The 18,852-nt window shown below is 46.6% G+C and overlaps 1 protein-coding gene across 5 annotated transcripts in view; it reads right to left on the minus strand.

The window, feature by feature from the left end:
• Window positions 1-18,852, minus strand: part of myo9aa (myosin IXAa) — a 70,763-nt gene that overhangs the window by 15,877 nt on the left and 36,034 nt on the right. For all 5 annotated transcript variants that reach the window (XM_086144132.1, XM_086144131.1, XM_086144130.1 and 2 more), the window contains exons 11-23: window positions 14,805-14,926; window positions 13,285-13,426; window positions 13,011-13,206; window positions 11,975-12,094; window positions 11,116-11,148; window positions 9,844-9,919; window positions 6,414-6,566; window positions 6,044-6,083; window positions 5,825-5,947; window positions 3,974-4,054; window positions 3,739-3,849; window positions 2,364-2,486; window positions 143-292 (exon numbers count right to left, since the gene is read on the minus strand). In XM_086144132.1, the coding sequence (XP_086000258.1) occupies window positions 143-292; window positions 2,364-2,486; window positions 3,739-3,849; window positions 3,974-4,054; window positions 5,825-5,947; window positions 6,044-6,083; window positions 6,414-6,566; window positions 9,844-9,919; window positions 11,116-11,148; window positions 11,975-12,094; window positions 13,011-13,206; window positions 13,285-13,426; window positions 14,805-14,926 (1,470 nt within the window). The remainder of the gene's footprint in view (window positions 1-142; window positions 293-2,363; window positions 2,487-3,738; window positions 3,850-3,973; window positions 4,055-5,824; window positions 5,948-6,043; window positions 6,084-6,413; window positions 6,567-9,843; window positions 9,920-11,115; window positions 11,149-11,974; window positions 12,095-13,010; window positions 13,207-13,284; window positions 13,427-14,804; window positions 14,927-18,852) is intronic.

Raw genomic sequence — 18,852 nt, forward strand, 5'->3', positions numbered from 1 at the left:
CGTCCACGCGGACGACTCCCGTCGGACTCGAACCGGGGACCTTCTGGGCAACAATTACAACACGGTGGAAACAAAAGTATATGTAACGCGGAAGAGTCCGAAGGGAGGAGGGGATTGGACGTGGGGACGGACGACACCCTACCTGGATTTGGAGCGCCGCCTCCCTCATCCTGACGAACTGCTTCCTCTCCAGGCCGGCTCTGAAGCGCCGCTGCAGGCAGACGATGAGCCGGAGCACCTCTCTGTGGAGCAGAGCCTGGAGGCGCTGGCGCTCGGCCTCCTGCAGGAAAACCTGAGAGGAGGGACGAAAGATGGGAGTCAGACGTTTTATTGAGGCGGCCCGGAGATATTCACACGCGCTCAAGACCGTCTCTGACACATGGCCGCAAGAATGCCAGGTATGGTCTCCTAATTATATAGACAGCAGAGGCGTGGACCCCTCCATCCTGCGCCGTTCATCCCGCCGACACACGCCAAATAAGGGTCAAGTCGTTGTTGCATCCGTTTGCATCCGAACACGAGGTTCGCGGACGACGCCGCGATTAGCATTGAGCTCTTTCACTCATTCAGTCATTCATTCATTTATTCTCCATCCCGCTTATCATGCAATCTGGGTAACAAGGGTGCTGGAGTGATTTGACCATTGATAATTTTAATTTCAAAGTCTTTGTACTTAAGACCTTAAGACACTTTATAGCCTCGACTTAAGAATAAGAATAAGAATAACTTTATTAATCCCGAAGGAAATTGCTGTGCCAGAGTTACAGAAAATATAACAGTAATAAATAATAAAAGAAAGGCAGAATTAGAAATAAAAATAAACTATAAACTATTAAGTGTCTCAGTGAAACTATAAAGTGTCTTCGTAAGCAGTGATAAAACTAAAAGTGTCTTAGTAACAAGTGAGGTAAGGAGTGCACAATAGTATGATAGAAGGGAACATTGTAGTGTAGCTGTTATGAGATGAGATGAAATATTGCACAGTGTAGCTGTTATGAGATGAAATATTGCTTGACTTGTTACTTAGACACTTTATAGTTTTATTTCTATTTCTTATTCTCCCCCCTTTTTTTTATACCGTTTATACATTTTCCTGCAATTATTTATTATTGTTATTTTTTATTTGAAACTCTGGCACAACAATTTCCTTCGGGATAACTAAAGTTGTTCTTATTCTTATTTCCGGATTATTTAGCGCACCTGAATATAAGCTGCGCTGGAGAAAATTAAATAAATCCATATACGTGTACTTCTATAGATTGCATCGTCTATAAGCCGCCAGTGTCAATAAAGAATAAGAATAAGAACAACTTTATTTATCTGGAGGAAATTGTTGTGCCAGAGTTTCAAGTAAAACATAACAATAATAGATAATAGTAGGAAGGAGGGAGAATAAGAAATACAAATAAAAATATAAAGTTTCAAAGTCAAGGCTATAAAGTGTGTTAAGGTCTTAAAAAGTACAAAGATTTGAATATTCCCTACGGCTGAAGGAAGACATGAGATCTTTATTTTACGTTTAATTAAATGCATACCGGTGGCATCCACAAATACATGCTGGAAATGTTTTTTTCCCGAACAGTACCTGTAACACAGCCGATGAAAATTATTCTAGTTTTGGCGTCATGAAGCTCGATAGCGCCCCCCCAAAAAAATCCATGAATTAGCCGCATCATTGTTTAAGTCGCAGTGTTCAAAGCGTGTGAAAAAAATTGCGGGGGCTTATGGTCCGGAAATGACACTAGACATCAATCGCCATACACAGGACTTTGTCAGAAAATTAGAATATGGTGATAAAGTTCTTTATCTTCCGTAATGCAATTAAAAAAACAAAATTGTCTTTTTCATATTTTAATATTTTGAGATAGGATTTTTGAGTTTTCTTAAGATGTAAGCCACAATCTGCAGTATTAAAATAACAAAAGGCTTGCAATATTTCAGTTGATTTGTAATGAATCCAGTATGTGTGACATTTTTGTTTTTGTAATTGCATTATAGAAGATAAAGAACTTTATCACAATATTCTAATTTTCTGAGCTACAACCATTCGCCTTCTCGTTCACACGTCAATCTAGACAAACAACCATTCGCCCTTTACGGACTAATAACCATTCACTCTCATTCAAAAGGTATGAAGACCTCCAACCATTCACTCTAGTTTGCACATAATTTGGGCTCTCCGATGAACCTCCCGCTTGTTTTTGGGATGCGGGAGGCGACCGAGGAACCCTGGAGGAAACCCGCGGGAGACTCCGACGTGCAAAGTCCACGCGGTCGGAATTGAACCAGGGAGCTTCTGGCTGCCAGGCGGTAGCGCTAATATATATTTCTAAATAGATGTGTTCATAATGCGGATTCAATACCATTGTCTTCCCCACTTGGTACCGATCCGGTACCAGGTGGAGCTGCTGCAGGCACTGCTGGATGCCCTCCCTGGTGGCGCTGGTGCCCTCCGGGAGCAGCACGAAGAAGTGATGGATGAAGTCCTACGGAGAGCGAGAGTAAGAAAGGGGGTTTCTTAGACAGTTCGCGGTATTTCCGAGCAGAGGACAGCACTGCTGACGAAATGTTTAAACCCGTCTTTAAACCCCCCCCCCCTCCGGTTTATGCGTCCGACGGCGAATCGCGGCGGGGCGGCGCCTCTCGGACATGAATCGCAGATGAAAACGGAACCGCGGTGAAACATGTGGTTTCAGGTACGGGGGTCCGTGGCCGTCCACGCTGGCGGGGGTTCAAAAATCATCGCATAAATATGCTCGACTCCCACTCTTTCAAACTGAGGCCCATTGTCTGAATTCAATACGCTTCGCATCCTGGGCTGCCGGGGGTGGATGGGGAAACAGATGCTGTGTTTATACAATTACAAGCACCGGGAGTGCGCTGAGAGGTTCCAGGGACAATGGGGAAGCTCTGCTTCGAGGAGACGAGAGGCACAAAGCAGAGTTCACGACAGCGATACCGCCGCCAAGGTATTTCTCATTTAGCGCTGACGGAAGACCCGAAAAATGTCTGCGGACGTCCCTGGTAAACAACCGGGACGCTAAATTTGAGCTCCGGACACGGGTTTATTAAAACGTCTGCCCCCGGTTATCGGATCGGCTCACCCTCGCGTCCGATTATCTCAGGCTTTTTACGGTTTACCACTTCCCGCCAGTTCTCACCCACCTCCATTATTATTGATTTCTTTTTTCAATAAAAATCATTCCTCTTCGATACTACAATGTAATAATCCATTCATTCACCTATTCGACATGGTTGATCAATCCAGGGGCCAAATTTATAGACCATTCACACGTTTTGGAAATTTACTGTCTCCAATGAACCTTCTGCGTGTTTTAGGTAAAGTCAACGTCGTCACATGGAGAGCTGACTGCTCTGGTTTAATAATATTAAATATTATATAGTTAAGAGAAGAGATCCCCAGCCAAAAAGGTGTGTAAAATTAAGCGTATTTTATTTCCACGTGTCTTATTTCATTTTGAATGCCTGCACCGCGTCCCTCCTGCACTTGACTCAGTTAGCCTGCAAGCTAACCCCCGCAAACATGTTTATAGGTGAAGCAAAGTATAAGCAATTAATCATACTGGCGGAGATTGATGTGACCCAGAGTGTGTGAAAACATGAAGCGAAGGGGCGTAAAATGATTCCCGAGCCTGCGGGCAACGCTTTCCCCCTCCGTGACGGATGCATTTAAAAGATCCCCTGCACGCAGAGACGGGGAAGAAGGGGGTCGGTTACCTTGAAACCGTATTTGACGTTGTAGCCCGATTGCCGGATGCGCACGGTCTCCAGCATGCCCGTGTAACGCAGCTGCCTCAGCACCAGGTTGTCGTTGAACCGCAGGGGCAGCTGGGAAAGGAAAGGGTTTAAGGGACGCTTTTGAACTTTGCGGTAAATGGGGGAAAAAAAAAATTAAAAAAAAGCTTTGAAAGAGCGAGGGCGGCTGCAGGGGCGGGTCCGGTGCCGCCGTTACCTTCTCGGCGTTGGAGCGGATACACTTGACGAAATAGGGCTCAGACTGACCCAGGGTCTCCATTAGCTTATTCAGAGAGGCCTGTAACACAGAACACACACACAGGACACTTATTAAGAGTCCCGGGAACAAAAACAAAAACAGCGGGAGTCAGGTGGATGAGTGTTTGCGCCCCCTCCCTTTAGCCGCATGGCTACAAAAAAAGGTACCGCCTGCGAACATAAATAACAGCACGCAATGCTGTGGGGGGGAAAAAAAAAGAAACCATGTGTAGTCTTTGCATGCACGGGGACTCTCTGCATGTGTGTGTGTGTGTGTGTATAAACACATGCACATGTGTGACAGAATGAGTGTGTGTGTGTGTGATCTTTCAGTGGCGGGAGGAATTCAGTCTCCTCCCCCCTCCATGGGAGATTAAAGCAATCAGCGCAGGGCAGGATGTGGGAAGTGAAGTCATCCACACACTGGGGCCAGCGGGGCCGCCTGCCAGAGGGGCCCGCGCTCTCGTCTCACCGCCGACAAACAGCTCACACACTTCAACCCACGCTTTTTTTTTTTTTGTTGCCGGGAGCTAACGGAGCGGAGCCGTCGCCGACCGACCTGCGTGGTTCGGCGGGATAAGACCGCGAGTGAGAGAGAGAGAGCGAGAGAGCGAGAGGGCCCGGGACCCGCTTTCAGGAAGGGACGCGAACGCTTGTCGATACTTGTCTTGTAAAACATCAATCGGAAAGGAAACGTATTTATTTGGTTAATGAACATGAGACATGCATGTAGACACACCGCTCCCGATCGTAGCCATGGGCTGATTTGCATCCGTTGTCCCACAGTTGCGCTCACAAACACACTTTCATTCATCCTGACCTATTGTAAATGTTTTTAGCGGTGGGGGAAACCGGAGTACCCGGAGGAAACCTACGCAGACGCGGGGAGAACATGCAAACTCCACACAGAAAGGCACCATCAGGCCCGGGAATCGAACCCGGGACATTCTAGCCGCGCTACCGTGCTGCTAATTGTTATTGACTACTGACATGTTGTGCTGTGCGTGTGTGTGTGTGTGTGTGTGACCAGAACAGAGGATTAGAGGGTGGCTATTCAATGCCAAACGGTGAGATGATTTAAAAAAACAAACCAAAAAAAAAAATGACGACAGTCCCTTGAGATTCCTTAGCCAAGCTCTGGGAGTTTCAGCGCTAATGTAGTAGCACCTCGGCCGACAAATTTATTTCATACTCTGTTGGTGAACCGAATCAGTTTTTCCCATGGAAATGAATGTAAATCTCATTCCGGCAAGAAAAAGTTATTCTTTTAAGGGGTTTGTGTACGGCAAAAATACAGGAGGAAATCAAAAAGAGGCTTCATTAGCGTAGCCACTCCCTTAGCCACGTTAGTCGCCTTTAGCGCATCTTTGTTCTTCATGATTGTACGAACGGTTACTTAGCCAAGTCATACTGCTTGGTGAGATCAGTAACACAAACACTGCTCTCATGTTTAGCTATTATTTCCCTCTTCGGAAGTAATAGGCTTAGGCTTTTTAACAGGACTATCACTAGCACTTTTCCCTTTCTTGGAAGCCCTAATGAGGGATAATGGACTGCAAAAAGCACAAGAAAAAGGAGAGCGCAACGATGTAAACAACACCGAGGACTATGCACGACTGCCGCTATAATAATTCCACAAGGCCGAAAGCCCTGCAGTTTGTTTGTTTGTGCACCAAGGGCTTGTTTGCAGGTTCAAAATTTGTTCAGAAACTCCGTTCGTGGGCCGATTTGTTCGTGATTAGGGGGCGTTCGCGAGGCGATCTTCCGCCGTGCTAGCGTCGGGGCGCGAGTGTGCGCGGGTGTGTCCGACCTGGAACTGTGCGCTGATACTGGGCGGTTTCTTCTTCTTGTGCAGGTGGAGCAGCGACTTGGTGATGCGGTCGTGCAGCGTCAGGTTGCTGAGGTACTTCAGGGATTTGACATTCAGTAAATGCTGCGGTTGGAAGAAAGAGGTCAGGGGTCAGCGGCGTGCAAATAGAGATGATAGGCGGAAGAACTATTTCCCCGACGGAGATATCTTGCATCGTACCTTCGGGAGAACCGGTTTGGATTTATAATTCTTGTTTCTCCTGTTGATTAAAAACAAAATCATTATTTTTTTCTTTAAGTTCAATATTTCTTGCATTGGAAAGCAGCAGGTGAAGGCTTCTTTTGGATTCGGAGGCCGGGAATCCACTCATCGCCTTTTTCACGTGGGTTGTAGCTTTTATTCCCCCTACGGGAGAAACTTTTCGTTTCAGTACGCCAAGGAGGGGTCAAAGGTCGGGGTCAGCGGGCTGAGCGCCCCCCCCCCCCCCCCCCTTCGGAATGCGTTAATTGCTGTCGGCGGATACGGTCCGGAGAGGAGCTCTGAATTTTTCTTTTTTATTTTCCCCCGCATCTTCGTTTGGTTTACCCACATGAGGATGTCGTGGGCCCGCTCCAGGAGCTTGCTGCTGGCCGAGTTCACGAAGATGCCGTCTTCCTCGCCGGCGATGGCGGAGCCGCCGCCGGAGGACGAGAGGCGGCTCTGGCGACCTGCGCGGCCGTTCCAGCCGAGGCCCGGAGAACCCCTGCGCGGGACCAGACACACACCAAATTGACTTTGTCCCTTCTTTATTACAAATTTCATATAAACTGTCGTCATTTGTAATATTCAGTCTCACTGATACAGATTTTTAACTCGCAAATATTTCCATATTCCATAGGCTTTCTTGATATTAATGCAATTTACATAAAAATAGAAAAAATACATTTATTTCGTGTACATTTTCTTAATTTATTTTTCAATTATTTTTATGGTAAAATAAGCTTTTTCTAGGGATCGCCCACCATCAGCCTCTGCATAGCCTGCATTCAGCATCTCATCTTTTTTTTATTTCACATTGAAATGCCATCGCTACTGGTTGTAGTACTCTGCGGCGTTTGTGTGAATTGAAAAGAAAGTGTTTATTAGAGTGCGAGAAAAGTTAATAAGAGTATGCTGAGGATCAGAAAGCTTTAAAATATATATAAATGGTGAAAAATAAATATATTTTCATTTATCGCGGCTGTTTTTCCTACATTAGACTCCAGGATTTGAGGACAGAAGTCTTTCCCCAATTAATTTTTTTTCTAATTTGCAAAGTAAACTTGACCTTAAAGAGTAACTGATAATTCATTAAGTCAAATGTATCTTCCACTGAGACATATTGCGAAAGCAGGGACGCCATAATCCAACTTCCAACGCAAACCTCAGCCGGCGTCGAACCAATCGGGCCAATAAGGAGTTTCTGAGTGGACGTGGAGGGAAACCAGAGAAAACAAACAAACAAACAAAAACGATTTCGAAAGCTGATTCACATCTGAGTATGACGGGATTTCTCCCGCTGTTCACACTTGGAAGTGTGTGTGTGTGTTTGTGTGTTGATCCTGGAGCGGATGGCGAAAGGTTTTGTGGTGAAATTGGCGAATCCAGCCGATGAAGAGACGGCTGGGGAGTGCCGGCTCACACATGGGGGAGTTTGAATAAAACAAAATTGACACACACACACACACACACACACACACACACACACACACACGCACACACGCACACACGCAGTACATACATACATATAAATATATATATATATGTATATATATATATACACACACACACACATACATTTATATATAGAAACACGCACGCACACACATTATATACATATATATATATATGTATATATATATATATATATATACACTGCATATATATATATACACACATACATATACACAAACACGCACACACACACACCCACATATATATACATATATATATACACATATATATGTACATACATAAATATGCATATGTGTATGTGTGTGTATATATATAAATGTTTGTGTGTGTGTACACACACACACAAACACACACACACACACACGCACACACTGTAAATTCTGGACGATAGAACACACCTTTATATAGGCCGCACCCACGAATTTTTAAAAGAAAAAAGAAATTGTACATAAATAAGCTACGCTTGTCTATAATCAGGTGTCCTCTGTTGAAACATGAGATATTAACCCAGCCTGATGTTACAGGACAGCGTTTTTTGAAAACCTTTCATTAAATAAATGACGGTGACATTTACAACGTGACATTTAAAATAACGCAAATGCTTTTTCAGAGCGGCTGAACTTTTGCGCAGCAGCTCTATTTCCTTTCGCAGCTCTAAAAGCGTGTGGAAAAAAGTAGCGTCTTAAACGCAGGAATTTACAGTATGTGTGTGTGTGTGATTCAGAAAAATGATCTCAGGCTCGGATTTGCCACTTTCTGTCCCGACATTCTGTCGAACGCGGCATCTTGGAACGAGAAATGCACTGCAGATGCATCGAGAAGGCGAGGGTCCGTTTTTCCCTTATCAGTGGAAAAGGAGGACGTCCTTTCCAGCTTCTTCTCCGTCCCGAAACCCGGGAGGGCATTGCGGATGATATCGGAGCCACCGGATTATTGAGGATTACGTCAGAGGACTTGCGAGGCCGCGGGCCGGCCTTGACAGCTTGGAGGGATCCCTCTGAGCCGCCGAGCTGAGCGACGACACCACACACACACACACGCACACACAAGCGCTAAAAACCAGGTTTCCATCTCATCCGTGGCACGTGGGGGAATTTCCCCACAGTCGGTCGTCACTTTTCAGGAGGGGACACGCGATGCGGGTTTCTTTCGTGGCCACTGTTTACAACCCAGGTGTCTGTTGGAGTCCCGTAAAAAAAGGGCGCGCTGTCCTGCTGATCGGGGGCGGGTATTTATCGCTCCCTGGGCGCTCCTCGCCGGAGCATAGCTCCGGCTTTACATCACTGCGGAGGCAGCTGCACGGGGGGTTTGGTGCTCTATTAGTGCACGAAGGGCGAGTGGGTGAGAGCGAGGGGGAGGGCAGAGGTTGCAAATCACATTAAGGGTAAGGGGGACGTGGGTTAACAGCCTCACGCGGGGCTTCTGTCCGACAGCGGTGGCTCTCGTGTGACCATCGGCGGCGGCGGTGGGCCGCTAATCTCGTGGCCCGCGGCTAATTAGCAGAAGCGGCGAATGCCGGGAGGGTCAGCGCGCTTGCACTGTTACATTCATCTGCAGAAACTACTTTTTCATGACGTCATTTCCAGCTCTTTGTTCCGAATTTACGCTCTATTTATCCGTAGTGTTGTTTCTCATCTGCACGGGCGGAACTGGAGGAAAAAAAAAAAAAAAAAAAAAACATGCCCCAACGTGAGAAGGGAACTGCAAAATTTTGGGAAAATGCAGTCTAATGGTTTTGGGGAAAAAATTCATGTTTAGTTGTTTATCTTGAGATATTAAGCTCCTAATTCCTGCTCCATCGATTATGTATTTATCAATTCATTCATTCATCATCTAGACCAAACACACACTATTTCACCTACAGGTCATACAGACGTACAACCTTCACCCTCTCATTTACATGACATACATGTACTGCCATTCACCCCCAAATTTACAAATTATATAAACTTACAACTATTCATCCTCACATTCAAACTTCATATACAGACACAACTGTTGACTGCAACAGTTCAGGCACTCATTCACGTCATATCAAAACGACCAACATCATCTAGAGACCTACATTAATTCACTTTCTCATTTGCACGTCGTGCAAAGATTAGCCAATGGTCTTCAGTGAAGCGACTGCATGTTTTTGGAGAACATGGAGACCCCGCACATTGCCGGAGTCCGCCCGGGGACCTTCTGGCTGTGAGGCGGAAGCGCTAACCACCGCGCCACCCCTTTTGTTGATGATCATGACGAACTGCATCGGTTTTGAGCTACAAGATGGCCGACATCTCGACCGCGGCGTTGGCGCTTACCGCGGCGATCTCTCGTTGATGGCGTTGCTCCCCTGGAGATCTGACAGCGGCATCCGCGGCGTCCTTTTTCCGCCACCTGATCACGGGCAGACAGTTGCGTGTGAGGGACATGGACGCCGGAGGCCGGGCGCACCGGCCCGACCCATCCGCCGTCCCCAAAGCCGAAGACAAGAGCGCCGCGTCGCGTCGCGCTCCCCGGTGTTATTGCGGCGAGGGGTTACGCACCGTTACAACTCGTCTCACCGCTGCTGATTAAAAACACTAACAGGGAGATCTGTGAGGTTAATAGCGGGTTATCCCCTTGTTAGTCTCAAAAAATACACAAAGGTTGTTTGGGTTGGAACGTTGAAGTTGGTACTCGAATACCGGACGGTCACTTTCATGTACTCGCCCGCCGGGGTACTACGAAGGGGGCGAGCGGCGGGAGCTAAAACGTCTATGACGGTGTGATGACCGTCCATCTGGAGACGGACGGTGACGGGAAATCGAAAAGGATCTAGAGCAAGGGTCGGCAACCTGCGATGCTTAGAGAAAAACACCGGGAGCCACAAAACCCCCTTTGACATCTAAAAATGAAGCTAAAGATGCATAAACACTTTTTTCCCCCCTTTACGCTATGTAAAAATTAAAAAAAAAAAACGTGCCGCATGAAAATCAGTTTTGAATTAGCATGAAAATAATTATGAAATCACTTGACTGCTTCGGAAAAAAAAAAAAATTCTATTTCCACATTTGACAAAAACAGTTTGAACACACCAAAGAAAAAAAAAAAAAAAGCTCCCGATTGACGGTTAGGTCAAATGAATACTAAATAAAAAGGAGGTCAAGTGATCCTCCTGCAGAAAACTGAAAATGACGCCTGTGTCTGTGCGCTGTAAAAACAAAAAAAAATAAAAAATAAAAAATAAAGATTACAATATTTAAATATATATTTTAATAAATATTGAATAAATTAATTATAAATAAATCCCTTTGCTGGTAGATCTCGTACATCACGGCTGTGGTTTGTATTTTGAGCCACAAGAAATGAAGAATCTTTTATTTTTAGATCACCATGATCTTCAAATATAGAATTACAATACAAAAAAATAAAAAAAAAAACAAAAAAAAAAAAAACCTGAAATAAAATTAATTTGAATTAAATACATGGCTCCAGAGGTTTCCGACCCCTGATCTAGCATATCAGAGGGTGTTTTTATTTGACTTTTATTTTATTTTTGATTTAGAGTTAAGCGGTTCAGATCCGGCGGCTACTTGAACTTGACGGCGTACCGTTTTCAATCTCGTGGGTTCGTGCATTTTCGCCTGGAGCAGCGGCGGCCGGGCACAGAGACGGGGACAAAGACAAACACACACACGAGAGTTGTGAACAACATCTCCAGGAGGTTTCGAGCGTATGTGTGCGAGTTTGCATGTGTGTGTGTGTGTGTGTGTGTGTGTGTGTGTGCTATCCTCCACCACGTATGAAGCCACCACATCCGCTTGTGAGAGTTAGCGACGATGACCTCCGTGACCCCCACCCAGGTGTGTTTCGAGTCCCTCCACCGCCGTGTGATATTAGTGATGTCGGCGCCAGCTGATCCCAGGTGTGTGAGTGTGTGTGTGTGTGTGTATGCAGCGGGCGGGAGTTGGGGTCCGCGGGGTGTGGCGGATGTGAGCGGTGCGACCCGCCCGTGAGGAGTTACTGCCCCTCGACCCTCCACCCCATCCAAACACCCCCTCCTTTGCAGACGGGAGAAGCCGCGACCATGCGTTTCCTCAGTTAGCGACAGGATGGCTGAAGCGTGGTGGTGAACATGCGAGACAAGCGAGGCTTTTAAAACAAATAAAACTAAAAAAATAAAAATAAAAAAAAGCATGCAGGTGCGAAAGTGCAAGGCGGAGAGAAGGTAGCGGGGGAGGCGGGAGAGAAGAGGGAGGGGGAGACCAACAAGCATCTAGTCTAATAATGGGAAAATTGACAGTCATGGACAAAAATCACAAAAAGCTTTGTGAGGAATGTTTGGCTATCTCCTGTGCTCGGCGGCGGCTGCAGCCGGCGATGTTGGTCGGCCTCGTCCCTACAGCTCCCCGACAGGGGCGTGGGATGGGGAGGTGGGGATCTGAGTTACTGTGGTATTCGCGGCCTTACTGTGCTTCTCCTCTTTGCACCTCTGCAGGATCTCTAAGCTTCTCTGATGCACAGGGTGCTGCAGAAAGCTAAAACTATCCGCACTTTTCAAAACCGCACAGGGAGCAGAGTCATCATGCCCTTGGAGAAGCAAAACAACGACAAGGAAGAGGAAAAAAAAAAAAAAAAAAAAAAAGGAGAAAAAAAAAAAAGAGAGAACACAAAGAAACACAAGGGGGAAGAAGGTGAGAGAGAGAGAGAGAGAGGGAGAGAAGAGAAGAGAAAGATTAGACAGTGAAGGAAAAGAGGACAAGAGATGCAGTTTGTCTACTGGAGAGAAAACCTGTGCAAGACATTTGGAGAGAAGATTATTGACATTCAAGACCGCGGCGGATCGCAGGAGTGGGACTTCTGTCGCCCACGGTATAAACGTGCAGGTGACCCCTTCAGCCCCCCTCCGCCCCTGGAGGCTCCCCGCCTCCGCAAGCAACTCGGGTCTGGACTATGTTGATGTCACGCGGGTAAGGAGGGCGGCGGGGGGGGGGGTATGTGTGACCTTTTCTTGACCTTCGGGATATAAATCCGCGTAGCCTTCCAGCATTATGACACACAGTATAGTACGGGGTAAAAGGTCAGAGGTCATCCGGACACAGCTAGGGGGGGAACGGAGGTGCGACGGCCTCAGAGAAACAAAGAGAGTGACAGCTTGTGGTGAATACACGGCGGCGCTACAGCTACGGGTCGGCTGCGCTAAGGGTGCTACGGAGCTACGGAAGCCTAACAGCGGGGAACGAGGAGGGCGACGGTGAGTCTAATCACAGGAGGTTTCGTTATATGTATTCAGGGAATTAATAAGAACAAGAGAAAACTCTAAAAAAAAAAAAAAAAAAAAAAAAAAAAAAAAAAAAAAAAAAAAAACCAGTGACTTCCTGAAGATTCATTTCAAAGAGATAAGCTAACCGTCCTGCTAATGAACTAAGTAGCACCTTTTGCTAACCACTATTTTTAAGTTTTTAAGCAAAGCTGAGGCTCTGCCTCCCCCGGCCGGCGCTCTCACCGGTCTTCCTCTGGGTGTGTCTCTTCCCGGCCTGCCTGAAGGCCACCAGGGCCCTGAAGTAGGCTCGCAGCACGGCCCATCGGAAGGTGGCCGACGGGTCGATGCCGATCAGGCTGCAGATGAAGGCGTTTTTGCTGCTCTTCAGCAGCGCCACGATGTCCGGCCGCATGTGGTCGGTGTTCTTCTCCCTGAAGTCCTGGGTGCGGGAGGGGACGCGGGTTTGAGCGATGACGACGATCCCCTCCGCAAAGGCAAAGGGAGCGCGGGCACTGACCTTCACGCCGTACTTGACCTTGCCGGCGTAGTGTCGGATGATGAAGGCGGGCTCCATGACGGCGGAGAACTCGATGTAGCTGTTCCCTTCGTGCTGCCGCTTGAACTTGTCCAGCAGTGTCTGGTTGGTGGCTTGGGGAAAGCTGGAACCACGATTAACAGAGTTACACTTCAGTAAAAGGACGTTCCTTTACCTTTTAAAAGACGTCCCTGACTTATGTCAGAATTACGTCACCAAAGTCAGAATAATGCACAATGTTATTGGTCGGCGATCGTGTCACGTGTGTTGAGCCGCATTTTGTAATAACGGTGCATTTTGTAATAAATGTCCAAAATGTAATAACTTTTTCATTTCATTTTGTAATAAACTCCTGCATTTTGTGATAAACTGCCCCAACGTATTTTGTAATAATGCATTATGCATTATTACAAAAATGCACTTGCAACTTTTTTATTCTCTAGGAAATGTAATAACCTGGTGCATTATGTAATAACAATTCTAAAGCATAGTTTATTTGTTTGTTAATTGTATTCTATTTTACTTTAAAGTATTTGTAAAAGCTAGGCCTATTATTATTATCAATGTATTAGCCTAGTTGCAGTACTTAGCAATTACTATCAGTACACTATTCAAAGGTTGCATTAACAGAGAATATTCTATAAATTCCATGCTATTACATTTCCTAGAGAATAAAAAAGTTGCACGTGCATTTTGTAATAATCTTCTCAAAACGTAATAACTTATTACATAATGCGGCAAAATTTATTACAAAATGCGTTGGGGCAGTTTATTACAAAATGCGTCTTTTTTACAAAATGAAATGAAAAAGTTATTACATTTTGGGCGTTTATTACAAAATGCACCGTTGTTACAAAATGCGGCTCCGTAAAGACCGAAAGACTTGTAAGCCCGAGACGAGGAAAAGACTGATTAGATCAGCACCTTATACTTAACGATGTTTTAATCAAGTAAAACTCCTGAAATTTCTTTACGACTTTCTGTTTTTCGTCTGCGCCTGTGAAAATCATATGATGTAAGCCCAGCATCACTTGCAAAAATCGCGTTATAGCGCCGACACAAGTTGAGGATCTCCCGTATTCTGAACATAGCGAGGCCTTTTACTCGCGTTTCCTTCGGTGTCCCCGATCTGCATGTCAGCAGACTCTTCATGATCTATGTGCTGGAAAAAAAAACATCTGACGGGCCTTTCATCCAGACCTCCGTGACCTTCTCGGGCCGTGTAGGCGCTGGATTTTTGGTGTTGCGTAATGAGCATCCTATTACGGCTGAATCCAGTCCTGGCTCACTGCAAAGCTCTGGTGCAATCCCATAGTTCCAGACTCGCTATGTGCTACGCTAATTACCTTGCAAACACACAAACAGCATGCGCCGTTCTGTTACTGAACCCAATCGGGTTCAACTTGGGCTAGTCATACCCGATGATCACTGTTACACACACCGATGTGTGCGATACCTGTGTCGTGACAGCGTGGTAACCCTAATAAAATGCTGACACTCACTTGCACTCCTCATCCAGCAGATGGAACAGCGCAGTGGGCTTCCTGCTGATCAGGTGGATGCAGCCGGTGTTGTCGATGTAGTCAATGTTCCGCCAGCTGATGCCCTCGGCCCGGTACTCCTCCTGCAGCCAACACAGATTTGCGATATTTGCTCTGAGAGAGTTGTCCATGTTTGCTCGTGACGGAATTTTTAGACAATTAGCCCCCCCCGGCTCTCTTCTCCACATCTGTGTTATTCTTCAGCATCCCGGAGACGGAGATTTAGATAATAAAAGGCCATAATCTGGGGGTGAGAGGGGGGGGGGTTAATAAAAATAACTGGAGTCTCCCTCTGGGTACCCTAAAGCGAGAAGGACGATTGAAATTAAATTCATTACGGCTCCTTGGCTTCCAGAGAGGAGATATATCCGTTCCGACAGGTCACGGACTAAAGTGCTTCTGGAATCCTCTTCGTGAAGGACAAAACATTCATCCGTTCATTATCTACGCCGCTAATCCTGCACTCGGGGCCCCGAGGCTGCCGGAGCCCGATCCCGACTGTCATTGGACGAGAGGCGATCGGACCGGACGATCACAAGGCCACATCCGGAGACGTACTCGTTCGCTCGAGACGTACGGTGGAACCTTGACTTACCGGTGCATCGACTTACGACTTTTCCGAGATACAAGCCGTCGCCCAGTCAATATTTGGCTTTGCGATACGAGATCGGAGTTATGAGCCAGCGGGATAAGCTTTAGACATCGGCGTGGCTACTGCTGTCAGCCTCTTGGTAGCCCAACTTGCCCATGAGGAGATAGAGAAGCTGCTGTCGGCGAGATACCTTGACCGAGAAAATCATCTATCGCAACACATTTCTGGGGTTTTGGTGCGTCTGGGAATGTCAACGGACGAGGCATCGGAAGGGTCAACCAAACACGCTCGGGGATTTTGTTTGATCGGTTTAAAAAGAGAACCGGCGTTCAATCTATTGATAAATTAGGCCGAGCGATATAGTGCTCAAGTTACATTTGCAATACATTGCAGCGTTATAAGCTAGTTAAGTAATAGAGCACCAACAGAAAAGCGCAATTTCCTCTGGCATCTTTGTCCGACCTTCAAGGTAAATACACTTAAAAAAAACAGATTATCGCTTTACATTCACTTTTGTTAAGTATTAAACATTTTTATACATTATTTGTTAATTATAAAGTACATTTTTTGGCCTCGGAATAAATTAAACCGATAAGTCGAGGTTTTACTGTACAACCCTTCACTTACTCATCCACACATCTGAGTCAACTATGAACTTCCTGGATGTTTGTGGACTGCGGGAGAGAACCCGGAGGAAATAACAAAGAATTCAACTATTTATTACAATTGAATCATATATTTTGTTTTTCTTAATGGGCGTGTCTCCTTTGTGGATCTGCAGGGGTTCAACAATGTCACCGTGGTCGGAGGGGAAGATGAGCTCGGGCGGCGACGAGCTGTGCTCCCCTTCACCTCGAGTTTGCGAGTTGCAATGTCGAAATGAGGCTGAATGACAAGGGGGAAGATGATCTGAAAGGCTTGCGGCGGTAGGGAATGGGGTTTGGATACAATATCGGTGAGGCAATTTCCCCCCCAAAAAGCACAAGCAGGAGATTACCAGAGAACTGAGTCAGCAGGCGCGCTGGAAGGCGGCCTGAGCTCAGCAGCTGTGCGGTAACAAAGTCCGAGGACGTCTACTTGCTTTCCTAACCCGACCTCCACGCCCTCTCCACAGATTCCCGGGTGCTACCCTGTATTTACCAACAAGTCAGACCGTTAAACGCGCCGACACATCGTGTAGAGACAAGCGCGTCTTGGAAATCCTCCAGTAAGGCTTTTATTTTATCTTTTCCCTCCCGTTGGGAGTTGAAAGGGTAGTCTAGGACTCGCGTGACCTCACCAGGGTCGGGTGTCCTCTGGCTTTTCGCTTTCCGAGGAAAAGCCGGCGATTTCCGAGGCTCTATTAACTCCCGGCAGACCCGACGCTGCTCAATTACATTTACAGACACAAGTTTGGGGTATGGAAAATGAATGAAAATGAATGAATGAATCCAATTCATTACATTTTGCCTTTCCCCCCCCCCCCATATTTAACTTGAATGTAGTTGAGCTCAGGTGACAGGGTCGGGGAATTGCGAATTCCGCACATAGTTGAGGGCAATCTGGGAACACTGGATACGTCTAATATCTTGCACCGGTCGTGACTCTGGGCGCATTAATCCTCGCTCCTCAACAGGCGGAGCAATTGATTTGAGAGGATGATTGAAAAAAAGAAAAGTGGATATAGTAAACCCCCTCATTTGAAATAACAATCAACGCGCCTTCATTCCTTGGCACGACGGCGGCGTCGTGAGCTAGTGGCCGGCGGTTGACAGGATATATACAGTATGTAACGGGACACCCGGGTGTGAAGCTGCCCTCGTTGGAAACACGAGGCAAAAGCCGTGCTCGCTTAAAACTTTCCCTGATAAATCACTTTTGGAGGCTTTCTGAGTTGCGTATATTGAATTTTCCGTGCGGGGTGTGCGCCGGGCCCCCCTAAGCCACCCCGCACACCCGAAACATCACCGGCGTCCTGTGAAATCGTCCGTCAAGGGTCAGGGCTCTGAAAAGTCGTTCCTCGAGGCGAAGCGAGCTCTCTTTTTGGAACGAGAAAAAGAAAAGAGGACCGAAATCCAAGTCCACTGTGTTTTGGTGAGTCTGCTAACCTGAGTGAGTGAACCAATTCAACCGATTCATCTGAATCTTCTAACTCGAATCAGTGAATCAATTCAACTGACTCATCGGAATCCGCTAACTCGACTCAGTGAAATGATTCAACCGATTCATCCAAGTCTGCAATGTTTCTGGTGAGTGCACGATCCTGAGTAAGTGAACTGATTCACCTGATTCATCTGAATCTGCTCATTCGAGTCAGTGAACCAAATCATATGATTCTTCAATTTGAATCAGTGAACCGATTCACCCAATTCATTTACCCTAAGTAAACTGATTCAACCATTTCATTTGAATTTGTTAACTCGAAACAGTGAACCAATTCAACCGACTCATCTGAGTCCGGTGTGTCCCCCGGCTTGAGTCTGTGCCGTTTTCATTGTGTCTGCTAACACGGGTCGGTGAAGTGATTCAACCGAATCACGAGAGTCTCGCAGAGTTTCTCGTGTGGCCCAACTTGCCTCGTGTACTAAGCAGCGGCCAGCCGATTGATGGACACCTCGGACTCAGAAATTCCTAATTTAGTATGAAGATATTGACTCATTAACCCTGGTGATTCGGGGGAACAACTACAATTGCTATCTCCAGAAGTACCACGATTACAAGATTGCGCTAGCGCCGTGTCGACTGTGCAAAGAACGCAGGCAGGGAAACAATAATGCTGAAACTGTTGTACCTTTAACATTGAAACACTTGTGACAATTTTTTTTTTTAAAAAGGGGGAAAGATAATCTCATTATAAATCCAGAAAAAGCTCATCACATTCGCTCATCATGTCACGATGCTGAAAAGCTTGCAAGGGATATATGAAGTCAATATTCAAACCTTTAGGGGTAAGAAAACAAGGATTGGTTTTCTGCGGAGTCCCTCCCCCGGCAAACATCTAGGGGAACAAACCTGCTATCTGGATGCATTTATGACCTGATTGTAGCGGGTGGGGTTTTGTGTACCAAACAGCGCCGAGGTCACGGGGGCCCCTCGCGCGCCAGGAAGCCTTTTTGAGCATCTGACGCCGCCGGGACGTGCCCGGGCCCGTGGGCCACCACAGCCAGCCTTCAGGTAAACACTGTGTTTGACTAACAAGCAAATGGGCTCTGATCGTGACTTTAAGGAACCCTTTGAGGTTAATTGGCTTACTTAAGTGAACACACAGACCCCCCCCCCCCCCCCCCCCCCACACACACACACACACAAACACACACAGAAAAAGTGGCGGCGGCCACAAGAGGGCGTGCGCAAGGTCGCAGCTGCGTGGCGTCGATTTCTTTCAGCGTGAGGGACGATGCGTCCGCTACGGGAGCCGGGAGAGGCGAGAATTGTTTT

The sequence above is a fragment of the Fistularia commersonii genome, chromosome 3 (assembly GCF_037954325.1).
Source record: "Fistularia commersonii isolate RoL2024-O1a breed Wild chromosome 3, RoL_Fcom_v1.0, whole genome shotgun sequence".
NCBI classification, from domain to species: domain Eukaryota; kingdom Metazoa; phylum Chordata; class Actinopteri; order Syngnathiformes; family Fistulariidae; genus Fistularia; species Fistularia commersonii.